At 35.7% G+C, this 13,563-nt stretch overlaps 2 protein-coding genes across 3 annotated transcripts; one reads left to right on the forward strand and one right to left on the reverse strand.

The window, feature by feature from the left end:
- Positions 1-323: 323 nt before the first annotated feature.
- Positions 324-9,259, forward strand: LOC124175281 (sideroflexin-3). The gene is made up of 4 exons (XM_046555353.1): positions 324-799; positions 1,155-1,331; positions 5,271-5,659; positions 5,778-9,259. Exons 1-4 carry the CDS (start codon positions 618-620, stop codon positions 6,020-6,022), a joined length of 993 nt encoding a protein of 330 aa, XP_046411309.1. The 5' UTR covers positions 324-617; the 3' UTR covers positions 6,023-9,259.
- A 1,457-nt stretch (positions 9,260-10,716) lies between these two features.
- LOC124175286 (39S ribosomal protein L2, mitochondrial) lies at positions 10,717-13,242 on the reverse strand. 2 transcript variants are annotated; one of them, XM_046555364.1, is made up of 2 exons: positions 12,923-13,242; positions 10,717-11,434 (listed from the first exon to the last, which is right to left on the reverse strand). In XM_046555364.1, the coding sequence occupies exons 1-2, from the start codon at positions 13,149-13,151 to the stop codon at positions 10,755-10,757; spliced, it is 909 nt and encodes a 302-aa protein (XP_046411320.1). In that variant the 5' UTR covers positions 13,152-13,242; the 3' UTR covers positions 10,717-10,754. The 2 variants fall into 2 exon arrangements, with proteins under 2 accessions (XP_046411320.1, XP_046411330.1); XM_046555374.1 differs by having other exon boundaries at positions 12,957-13,237.
- Positions 13,243-13,563: the final 321 nt, after the last annotated feature.

A 13,563-nucleotide genomic window follows, 5' to 3' on the forward strand; every position in this document is an offset into this window, starting at 1 on the left:
GAATAAACAATTTCTACATCAATACCCAGTCGTAATGATTATTTTAAAAATTTGATTTTTATTGCCCGGCTTTATTTACGTTGTCTAACAATAAGCGAAACAACGAACTGCCAAGGTGTTCCAACGCTTCGGGTACCAAGATGTCCACCTACTGTTAGTGGTTGGAAACTTGGAAATACCCGCGAACCTCTTATGCTCAAAGTATGAATAATTTTAACGACACAACCTCGACCTTGCGGTCGTAAGCTGAACTAAAGTTGCGCGCGCAGAAGTTACACACCTACGCATGCATTACGCTTATCGACGAGAATTCAGAATTCAGATTCGAACGAGTCCAGCGCACGCGTTCGCTCTGGCCCCATTCCTCGTACTCGCCAGTCTTCCCAATTCCCTTCTCGGCGAATGGGTAGCTGCTCCATAATAGCAGCGCACCATTGCCAGCGGTCAGGCATAATCAATACCTGTTTTTCATCGATACAGATTCGCTTTATCTCGAAATTTTCCGATCAAACGTGCAATTTGAATACCAGCTTCAGTTACACGGATAGAATCGGGGGCTGTTATATCTAATTCTTGTATTGAAAAGTGGCAAACAGCAGGAATAATTTCAAGAAAACATGTCCGTGAACGGAAAAAGTAGTGAGCGAAAAAGCCAATTTATTGATATTGAGAAGCCAAAATGGGACCAAGGATCGTACCTGGGTCGGGCTCGCCATTTCTTCACACTGACCAATCCGATGAACGTTTTTGCCACCGCTGAACAACTCGCCGAGGCTAGCGATATTGTTCATAAATATAGGTAGATTAATGCAAATATATTTACACGGTGTTCCTATACGTGCAATTTATTCAGCTGCTACCAAAGATGTGCCAAGTATTCAACTCGTAACATAGGCATTCTTTTCAATTGAGTGTTATACACTTTCAACAATCGATTCTTGGAGTTATTAAAGTACAGCAGTATCGAATTATCCACGCGATTGCGTTGCGTAACTTTGCACACGCGTATGTTGTTTTGAACCATTTGAACCCATTGAACGTGTCACCCGAATTATAATTTCAGGATTTACCATTTCCGTGATAAAATATTCATTGATGATGATTATCAGTCACGAATTACACTTGTGAACTATAATTGTTGAAATTTGAATCAGGAAAGGTGAAAGCCTGGAGAAACTGGGGATAACGGAAGATAAACTGTGGAGCTGCAAGTATCTTTACGACAGTGCGTATCATCCCGACACCGGGGAAAAGATGATCTTAATTGGACGTATGAGTGCTCAGGTGCCTATGAATATGCTGATCACTGGCTGCATGATGACCTTCTACAAGTGTGTAAATATTTATAATTTATGGCAGCTAGTCTTGTACCAGTTTTGCCTACAACTTATCAGTTGAGCCTACTATACAACGCTGACACCGTAAACGCTCGTACATTTAATCAACGAGTAGTTCGATAACATTTTGCACTGACCCAAAACCTCAAGACTGTAGATTGATCGAGCCATGTACCGAGAATATATAATCATAAATCAACCTCTCTCGTCAACTTGAAACGAATGACAAATTGCCCCTCTCGATGGTTTCATTGATCACCTTAATCGAAAGATTACCTGTTACTTTATCGATAACCTGTGATACAATACGTGCAGACCATACCGCACAGTCTACGAGTCTCGATTTGGAGATACGGAATCTCAGCAGACCGAAACGGAAAAGTTGAAGCTCGAAAAATTTTTTATGAATCGCTATTGAGCAACCAAAAAATTGTCCGAAGTGTAATAAACCGCGAATAAGAACTTTAATGAAACAGGATATGCTTGTGCACAAATTGGTATAATTTTTAAGTTATGAAATTTTTTTTTTTTTTTTCTGCTAATGTTTCGTTTCGTCAACATTACGAACTGCAAACTTCATTCAACATGTTTGTAAACAAGTTGACTAAACGAAGTTTATAAATATACTAATCAGTCATGCAAATTGCTTAGCCTCGCAATTATTCATGCAACGAATGCATGAACTGACGATGAGTTCCTCGGATAACCGCATGTCACATCTACGGTCAACACACAAAACAATCTTGACCCTGAGTGTAATAATAAATGACGCAACACGTAACTTTGAGATGTAATATTATAAAAACTCCACCCTTTAACCTCATAGAAAAATGCGTCTTGCAACATTCCCACGGCTGAGAATTAATTGGTTCAGCAACATTATATTCGAGAATTGGTTTGAGAAACATTGTATTCCAGGATTTAATTCAAAATCATCTCAGAATTTTGACCAAAAACATCCTATATGATATAAATATCAATATTTTGTTTGCAAAATTTTTCTCATTTTGAATACATAATTTTTATAAGAATAAAAGTGCTGGTTAAAATATAAACTGGGATGAAATTTCAATCTTTCTTTACTAAATTTTTATGCGACACGTTGACTTTATTCCACAAATTATTTATCAATTACGATTTTGAGTAGTTATAGCATTAATTTGTAGATATAAATTCCACTATAAAATAACTATTAATTATATTAAAAACTAACGTCAAACAAAAAGAGTGACGGTGAATTTTTTTTATTGAATAATCGTTGTCATCTGTTATTCAATATGATATGAATTATGGTTTATGTATATTGTTGATCACCCATAGAGAAGAGAAGAGACAAAGTAAACTGAACCGTAATACAAAAACTCCATTAGTACTTGATACTTACAAAGCTATGATATGCTGTGATATAAGCTTTCGTGCATTTTCGGTAATCAGCTGTTTTCCGCAAAGAAACGACAGATCCGATTTTTTGGTATACAAACCCAGTAATTCGTAAATAAAACATTAATTACGGTCCAATATTGCATTATGATCGAGTAAAGTCATGCTAACAGTTAATCGCATTTTACAAGTTAACCACCACTTTTAGCCTTTAAAAATCATATTCACCAATCTCTGAGATGGAATGGTTTTGAGTACAATTCTGACGTATGACATATTTCAATAATTTTGAGGCACGATGTTTTTAAATTCAGAGCTGAAATAAAATATTGTTAAACCAAATCCTAATGTACAATGTTGTCTTGCTCAGCCGCTAATTTATTGTGTGCCATGCTGGTAACCGTTACATAATTTTTTTCCGCTTTCACCTGAAAAACTATCCGTACAAAGCAAAAAAATTATTCTTGCTCACGGATATCTCTTAATCGAATTATGGACAGATCACTCTCGGAATTCGAGGTAACTAGGTATTTAAAAAACACCATGATGTTATTATGTTTGTGAATTTTGACCACTTAACCATTTTGTAGAGAATAAATACTCTACATTCAATTCACGTCAAAGTGCTCCATTGAACAAAATTCATGAGAATTGTACATAAAAATCCAACTTTGAAGGTTTTGATTAGCTAAAATATTGACTTTATTGCAAAAATTAAAGTAACAAAGTTGTGGGAAATTCAATTACTCTACAACAAAGTTCCAAGGATCAAATTCTGTAGATTCAACAGTCCGCATGTTATCATTTCGCAAATCAATTTTATGTAAATATTAAGTAAATGTGCTTCGTGATTAAACTGTTGATTTTACATTGAAAATTCAAATTGCACTTTTGCAAAGAATTTTCTACAAAATGCTTCCAGGATCAAATTCATATATTCGGACCTCAGTGCTTTTCTTGCGAGTTCATTTAGTTGGGCCCTATATCTGTACGCATTTTTGGAAATTTTTAAATATGAATAATAGATACATGATACTCATTGATTTCATTTTCTGTGCATACACTGAAAGAAATTTTTAGTTTCGGTTACCGCTCAGTCCTTAACTATTTTCATTTTTTACACCATAATCGAAAAATATATTTCGAGGTAGAAAATGACAATTAGTTTTCTAGCTGTTGCCAGAAAGTCTAGTATCCGTTGCTATTCTTTCTAATTACGATCACTGTTACTATATTTTCTTGTAATGTTGCGAAACTTTAATGCTTGTGCAACAATAAATTGATGTTAAAGCCTCATTTAACTAAAAAAGTAGAGTAAAAGTAAAGTAAAGAACTGATTTTGTGTTATAATTACCAAAAACGGATCGACAATAGTACAAAATGGTTACGCGTACCTCGTTTTTCGTAATTCCAACAATATTCAAACAGTTTTTTTTAACGATACCTGTTTTACTGAATTTTTCTAGTTACTGTACCAAATGAAATTTTTCTCAGTGTAAGAACCCGTATCGAGACCATTTGACTGCCCAGAATGACGCAGATCGTCCGAATTTCTTATATATTGCAACCAAGTTCCATAAAAGAATCTCAACTTTCACTTTAAAAATTGAATATCTTTTTAAAATGCCCCTCAACCCAATGTTTTACCATATTATTTAGAATCATCGTAATTTGTGACGACTATGATATATTGGACTCCTTTTAAAGGGAAAAATTATTCAATTAAAATGTTTCAGTGTCTGTCATCTATATGCTAAAAATTGATCAAAATCAATATTCGAAGAAATATTTTAACTTAGAATATGTGAAACTTGAAGTGGCCAACTTTATACGCACAAACTTTCAGATTTGGTTAACGGATATACAAGAAAAAAACACGCAATATTCGATCCGATACTTTCAATGTTCAAATTTCGAGTTCAGATTCGTAATCAGTGACCCCAAAAACCATGTAACGTATAGTTTTATCGAAAATAAATAATTTTTTCAATTTGCGTCTGCCATATTCGATCCACCATTTTGGATTTTCGAGTTTCGAGTCCAAATTCTTAATCAGCAACCGCAAATGCCGGGGCACAAAAAATTTCAAGTGAATCGCATGTAAGGAAAAATGCACATGGCAGTTTCTAATGTTTTTCGTAATACGTTTATTAGCGGTTCCGTGTGGATGACATGAATAATCGATTGAAAGGACGTCCATTGGAGGTCCAAATATCTTCTCCGTAAAATCCATGAGGTTTCTAACGAAGATCCGTGTATGTAGTTATCTTGTAGAGTTCTACAGCAGATACTTGGATCTCAAATAGACCTCTATTGCACCTCATTTCAGTTGAAATGCATGTCTAATAGAGGCATTGCATATCCATCATGGATGTCCCCCTGAAGGTTTGTTCGCGTTAAAGCCCTTATACCTACATACCTTCTCCACACTTTGATTGGGGTCTTTGATTGGTGCCGAGTGAATTACTGGCGCAGATACCACGTACGGAATATGTATTCATGAAATTAGTACGTAAATAAATGTACAAACTACCAACGGTTCAAAACTTGCAGGTCAACTCCGGCAGTCGTATTCTGGCAATGGTTCAATCAGTCTTTCAACGCTTTGGTTAACTATACGAATCGGAGTGGATCCAGTCCAATCCCAGTATCAACTTTGGTACAAAGTTACGTGGGGGCTACCGGGGGCGCCCTTTTTACGGCACTATCCTTGAACCACCTTGCAAAGAAAGGACCGCCGTTGGCGGGGAGATTGGTACCGCTTGCAGCAGTTGCTGCTGCTAACTGTGTCAACATACCCATGATGCGGATAACCGAATTACGCGAAGGTATCGAGCTTCAAAATGAAAAAGGGCAAAAAGTAGGAAGCAGCGTTTCCGCCGCAAAACAGGCAATCTTCTCCGTTACCTTTTCGCGAATTCTGATGGCCTCGCCTAGCATGGGTTTGTACATTTCAATTTATACGGTTTCCTCGGCGTGATATTAATGCCGCGACAATGGGCCTTGGCCTTTGTTCGAACCAGTAATAACCTACTTTGAACTTTTAAATGTTTCTTCCAGTATTAGCACCGCTGCTCATGAACTACATGGAAAAGAGAAACTTATTGAGGCGGATGCCATGGGCAGCGGGTCCGATTCAAGTCGCCCTTTGCGGTGTTTGCTTAACATTTGCAACTCCCCTTTGCTGTGCATTATTTGCACAGCGCGTTGCCGTTCCGGTGAAAGAATTGGAACCGGAAGTGCAAGAACAAATACGATCCAGGGATCAAAACGCCGAAATAGTATACTATAACAAGGGTTTATAAGAAAACAGAAATTTAGATTTCACCTCATATATAGTCGGGTTGAATATATTGCAAATCGAAATAACAATTGGTTGTATCGACTGTGTTGGAAAAAGTCTAGAGAATTAGCCAACTTAAAATTTATGACGATCTGTCAGAAATTTTTCTTGTGGTTTTTGTAATCGAGTTACACGCACCGGGCCATGCCACCAGACCTGTCACTCGATCACCGAAATTTTTTTTCAGTGATTTGACCGATTCTCGCGTAGCAAATGAAGACGTAAGGCACAAGCATATGTGTATACGTACAGAGTCATTTATTCGTAACCCTGCATGTATTCACTTGATACGTGTAGTATCAGCGCTTGTATAATTAATTATACACATAAAATGACAATAATAGTGAAGATATTGCTTCTCGTGGCAAATTTTCTTGCCATATTATCCAAATTTTAGAATAATAAGTATTAAATAATAGTAACATCGTTTTAAACTGATTGCAAATGTTAGTTCTCAGCCACATTTCGCAAAGGATGTTATGATACATAACTCTCTCGCCAATCAATTTTCACGTAATAAGCTATAGCCGCGTACATTAGTGGCACTTGACCTTTGCAGTATGAATTGTCTACTCAAGCTGTTAAGGCTCGGAACGGAAACTTTGACCGATTGCTGAATTACACGTCGTAAGCCTGATTTAGTTTTATGACTAAACATATCGTGGTCTCAAAAGTCCACTTGAATTTTTCGCAATAACGTGATAGTTATGCAATTAATAGTTTTATAATATCATATATCCGCATTTATACGTCATGTCCCAGTGAACACGTTTATGTCAACTTTTTCGCACTTATCGACGTCAGATACTGACGACGTAACAAAAATAATATTCCTGATATCAATTTGACATAACGCTGGTGTGATAATGACGGTTATAATTTTTTTAGTTTATAACTATGCCGTCAATATGACTTTGTGATTACATATACCTGATATCATGCAGATATAATGTAGTGGATTGGAACACAGGCGTACATCTTACACAAGAATATCACACAATAAAATACTCAAAACTTCACCTTGGTACAATACATTACACAGATCAACTATACACTTATAACTCAAACGTAGAAATACGTAACAGAATTATTTGGTAACTTCTATACATACTAAACTTGAAATGTTTCACCACCCACAAGAAAGGATATCATGGATTAGACTCTGAATAACTCATTAAAAAACAATTTTTCTGTAAAACTACATTTGGAAGATGGACTTGATTTTTGAAAGTTGATATCACGAGAATGTAAAGATTTCTTTCAATTCTTTGAATGTCTTGATTTTTTTTAGTTTATTATTAATAAATGACAGAGTTTCTTTTCACCGGGGATGACTTTATATGACCTGATATGGACGTATATATCCTGATATTCTCAAACGTTTCGAATATACAAAATCATACGCGGACATATCTGGCTGAATGTATCGAAACTTGATTTTTTATTGACATTTTTTGACACGGCCATGCATTGAAATATCGGGGCATAAATGACCTTCATATCAGAAGATCTATTGACGAGATAAAAAAGCTGTATGTAGGCCATGTGCGGCCGGATATAGCTATAAATGCTTATATATAATGAAATCTAAGCATTTATAGCTGCAGTAGAGCGTCGATCATCCGAAATAATTGGGGCCGGGAACCATTCGGATAGTCAAAAATTCTAATTCGTTCAATGCATACATACATACATAGGTATTTCAAACGGATGAACTATCTTCTGATTCGATGCATAGTACTTTTGGTCAACATTTATAACGCTTACGTAATAGAATATATAGTGTATAAAATATATGTATTTAAAAACAAGTGGCAGATGTATGTATAATATATATTTCGTTTACTTCTTTCGAAAAAAGTCCACAATTTTCCTCCTATTTTACAACGGAACCTCGGCCTGTTATGCGAAAAACCAAGAACTAAATAATCTTTCGGATATTTGACGTTTCGGATAGATTCAGATCTTCTGATTGGCATGTTGTACATAGGCTGACATATATACCGATATCGAAATGCAATTCCGGTAAAATATTTTCTGATATAGACGTATACGAGAATATTAGGGTATATATATATATGTCCATATCAGGTCATATCAAACCGTATCAGAAAATTATATCGGCCTATCAGACTATAAATGGACTTAAGTATCAGACATTTTTTTCACGGGGATGTAATAAAGCTGACGTCCCTGTGATGTTACCACTGTGGCAAATTATTCTCGATAATTAAATATTGCGATTTTAAAGAAAAAATTTAGATTGTTTTTCTTTGGTTTTATTAAAATTGCTAAGTATATATTTATAAACATTTTAATGCCGACATTCCTCATGGCAAACGATTAAACATTATTGACCTTGCAATATCAAAAAACTTATTTCACGCTGCAATTTCAATGTTCCTCGAAAAAGTTGAAGAACTTTTTTTTTGTTATTCGAGAGACAATACGAAAGAAAATATTACCTATTACGTAATATGATTTCAATGTTATGTCAAATGTACATAGACAAATAATCTCAGTGTTATAGCACGGCGTTATGTAAATATTATGTAGCACTTAAATCATTTTTAAGTCAGTATGACGTCAGAATGATATCTTATAATTTTGCATCATATCTTAGTCAGAAAACATGTCACTATTATGTCAAATTTACGTCAAATTTCGTTACCTACCTGTGACCTACTAATGATGTAAAATCAAGGTCATGTGTTCTCACTGAGGTGTATTTTTTCTGAATAGAGATGTCTTATGTTCGATATAGTTTTAAGCGCCGGTGACTAACGGATCCACCATCACAATACAAGATATGAAAACTAAAAGAATCTGAGTCTGTATCGCTTTTCGATCGTCATATTGAGACTGCATGAAATTCTTTTTTTTTTCGCAATTGTAAAAGTATAATTTTAAGCGTATAAATAGTTCTTGATTTAGTTGTGAGTTCGTTCTAACGAACAAGCCAAGTGGGGCAGCCTGAAAATCTAAGCATCGGTAGCATAACTTTAACATTGATACGTTCTCGCAGAATGTGATTAGTTCATGGTTAAAAATTTGTTAAGTTTGATTATTATAATTCGTATGGAATAAGTATTGTAGTAAATTTTATGTACAATATCGATAAGATATTATAATTAATGATCAGAAACGTTGTCTGCCTCTGAGTTATACAAATTAAACGATTTACTGTTTTTAATCATTACATATTGATTTTAAAAGTATGCAACAAATTGGAAAAATAATTCATTGTCATCTCTGGAACGTTGTTTGGCAGATGCTAAACTTAGGGTATAATGATTAGGGAATGGAAAAAGGAATATTATTGAAAAATTATGACGACCGTTTCGTTAACTTTTTTCACTGCGCACGTGCTTCGTTGGAGTTCATGATGAGATTAAAGTTTACTACGTTAATGTGCAGTTACTAAATTTTTTCAAAGTTACTCCAAAGTTGCAAAACAGTAATTTTTTTAATGCTTCGTTAAACTCACGTACAAAATTTTAATATCGTAATCTGTGATTTCTCATCATAATACGCAAGTTCAGAAAAGGAAGTCTAGTCACATTCCACTACAACTTAAAATGTTTTCTTCCAAGTACAGAATGGAGTGTATAAAAATAATGCAATCATTTTTGAAATATTAAAAAAAAATGTGTTCATTTTCGACAGGACGAAACTTTTGGAACGAATGATATTCAATTTTGAACAGCGTATACTCGAGGAAAGTAAGCTGTTAAGCCTGAAATTTTTCTATTGAATGTTCAGATTTTGAGATGGAAATATTACTCACCAATGTATATTTTTTAATTTCCATATTCCGCATTAGTACTATAAAAGATACTTTTCCTTTCTTTTCATGAAGTTAATCTCTATTATCCTATTCACCACGCTGCAATACTGCTACGTAAGAAATAACTGTAATATAATATCATGGTACGTGAAGCGATTGAATTATTCGAAGAATATCATTATGTAGAAAAGCAATGAGATTGTTTAAAAACTTTAAGATATGAATGTGGGCTACAGTGAAGTTTTAGGTCATTTAGAAATAAATTTTTTGTCTGGCCACTGTTTGTCGAGTCAAACAGTTGAAGATTTTTTTTCGAGTTTCCAACTTTATAACCACTCTAGTTGATAATAAAATACACTTCATCTACTTAACAAGCAGCAGTTCACAGAGTCTGGGAGTAATTGATAATTAAAACCGATTTCAACATCATTTCTACAGCTTGAAACAGCAGGTCCAGTTACAAACTTTCATTTTTGAATTTCCTAAGTCCCAGATTTTCCAGAGCAAATATTTCCTTTATATACAACTTGTAAAGCATTTATTCACACAATCTGGTAACACATTGCATGTGAAATAAAGTTCGTGGATGATTATATAATCATTGAATAATTTTTGTAATCAATGTCACCGCCAAATATGAAATAACCAAAAAATCATGACACAAATAGAATCTAGAGTACAACACTACCTTCGAGAAAAATATTCATTGTAGTATTTAAGATGTAGCCTGAACAAATGACGATATTGCATTATAAATTTCAGATTCTGTTTCAGGTTTTCAGATTTCGCAACATAAAACTTATAACGACCCTTTTCAAATTGTCAAAATTTCACGGAGCATTGATTAAATCAAACTATATGAGCTGATATAGTGTTTAATAAGTTTATTAACAAGTTTGAAAATAAATTACACGCTGAGTGTCAGTCTGACAGAAGATGCAGGTGTTAGTTTACTATTAATCGAAAATTCTTTGACTGGAGGTAACGGACGTATTTTACGTCCATGACGTCCCTCCTTACGTTTCCATAATCCACTTCTTGGTCGGTTACCTAGCAATCGATTGTTCTGAGCACTACCAATTGGAGTACTCCCGTGGAGATGGTTCGACAATCTTCCGACAGTAGCCATACACGAATTGTGCAAACTGAACTCGCGCTTGCTTGGCATTTTTATTACTACTCTGCCCGTGCCATCGTGTCGTACAATCGTTGCAAAAGTACCAGCTGCGTGTACTAAAGTTCCACCGTAACCAGGATACTTTTCTACACAATGAACCTGTGTGCCAACAGGTAATGCACCCAAAGGAAAAGCATCTCCCTCGTTTGCTCTTACAGGTATACGTGGTATGGCTTGAGACGTGCGTATGACATCACCTGGCTTCATGTTCTGTGTAGCCAGAATGTATTTCAATTCCTGACCACAGGCAACGAGTGCGATGAATGCTGTTCTACATCCATCCTTCAATACCTGCAGCACCTTTTCCTCCTTTGGTTTCTCATCTAAGCCCTTGGGACCTTCCCGTTTCCAGTTTATCCAGTGATACTTGTGCTTTATGCCTCCTCCAATCCCCTTCACCACCAATCTGCCTGCGCACAGAATAAATGTATATTCAATAAGTATGAAAACGATATCATTATAAATAGCAAATGTGTATCTTTTCAATCTCCATTTCTAATTGTATACTTCATGGGAGAGTGAGTGACAGTTCGATTTATAACAAAAACTCACTGCAAAGTAGAACGTTTTCTTAATTATATTTCATTCATATTTTGACTAAGAATTATTTTGTGTATATAAGTCAATCATAATTGTGACATCTTGACTTGTTTTGATCTTGTTTATGTTCTTCTTTATTGTAAGCTCTTTGTCAAATAATTTTCAACATATTACCGTTTTTAAAGTAACGAGTGCTTTGCGGTTGATTACTGAGGATAAATTTTTGAATTGTATTCATATACGATATAATGTTTTTCAGGGATAAAACTGCCTAAAGAAAGTTATTGCAACAGGAATTGAATTTCGTTATAACGAATATAACATGGTGGCCGCTAAAAATAGTCGAATAAATTCTGTGACTTTTCCGTCTTTCTTTGACCAAATTATAAGTTTTCCCTGAATAAAATCCCAACTAACAGAGCCTATTTGTGTACCCAATAAATGAAGCTCTCAATGAATCAATCTTCAAAAATACATTTATGATCTATTTAACGATAATGGAACCCAGTACATGGATAAGAACTGTTCTTAGAATTTTGATTTTATATAATTAGTAGCTTTATTCTTTCTCTTTTCAAACTGCCACAAAATTTCCTAACTAATTGAAGATTACCGTAACTTCCCCGATCCTTTTTCAAATTCTCTATCTTTTTGGTTTGCTCTGACCAGTGGCCACTATGTATAATCGTTTGAGGGTCAGGGTTTGCTACATGTAACTAGTTACGCAATAAATACAGTCCGAGAAAAAGCAGTGTTAGAACATTTTTATTCAGCACTGCTTAAATCTTCGTTTAATCAGGTTCCTGGCATAAGAGCCAGAGCATAAGGCATGACCGTTTTAGCGTTGCCGCCTGCCGTGCAGCGCTAGTAGTCTTGCACCTAGCTTGCGTTGATAGCAAGGGGGGTAGAGTGACGAGGAGGATAGCACGCTTGTTCATTAACGCTGTACAATCTGAACTACAATTGGTGACGCTAGGAGGTGTACGCAAGAATTTAGTCAGGTGGATCGAGTGTCAGGGACCTAGTCCGAATGCAAAATTATTTTCCATGAATGCAACATGCGCTCGCTGATTGGGTAGCCAATAACAGGCCATCGATGGCAAATGGTTATTCTAGCTTCGCAGATTTATCATCGCCTTCCATTTCTAAGAGATCGAAAAGATAAAGTAAGCAATTTGCCATGAAACATTTCAGCAAAAGTATTATCAGGATGCGTTAGTTTACGATAATTTCAGGTTAGGGTAGGTGAGGGCTAATTTACTACAGAGTTGATGATCCTCTAAAATTTTTTCATAACAATTGCAATTACCACGTGAAACCTCATTGAACGGATTTAACGGATAAATACAGATACTTGCCAGTGACAGGGTCTCTGCCACCGAGGTTAGTGACCCTCAAAGGTTTCACTGTGTATTCTTCTGGATAGTGCACAATGCGGCGATAGCATGTTCCAGGCACGCCTGGTTTCGGCTTGTCGATCCCTTTCCAAACGTTTCTTTCTTGTTGAAAACAACACGCCAACTGCCATTTTACAGGTGTATTTAAAACTCGTCTTATCAAACTGTGAGTTATCACGGCGGCTGACATTTTGTCTATACAGACACTAATTCGCCTGCAGCGACTACAGTGTGCGCAAGGTCACGTGACAACGTAACGTTCGATTCTTCAGTCGTTGACTGAGGAATATAAGGACAGTAACCCTAATGGGCTTTGGTGTGACCGGTGTGACAAACGAAAATCGTCGTACGCTTGCGCCCCCTGAGGTCTACCAATGGTGGAGTTGAGAACTTATTACAGAGCATCAGAGAGTTACCGATTTCGAAATGATGCTGGCTACATTCACCTTCCGAGTAACACAGTCTTCGCAATAGTGAGGTCAAGCCAGTACTTAGCTTGTGTGTACTTACCGACTTGTCGGCGATAAAATATATTGATTATGAGAAAAAGATTCCTCCAAAATTCGTAGCAAAAAAGGTGATTTAATTAAAGTAGAGGTACC

This window comes from Neodiprion fabricii, chromosome 1 (assembly GCF_021155785.1).
Source record: "Neodiprion fabricii isolate iyNeoFabr1 chromosome 1, iyNeoFabr1.1, whole genome shotgun sequence".
Taxonomy (NCBI): domain Eukaryota; kingdom Metazoa; phylum Arthropoda; class Insecta; order Hymenoptera; family Diprionidae; genus Neodiprion; species Neodiprion fabricii.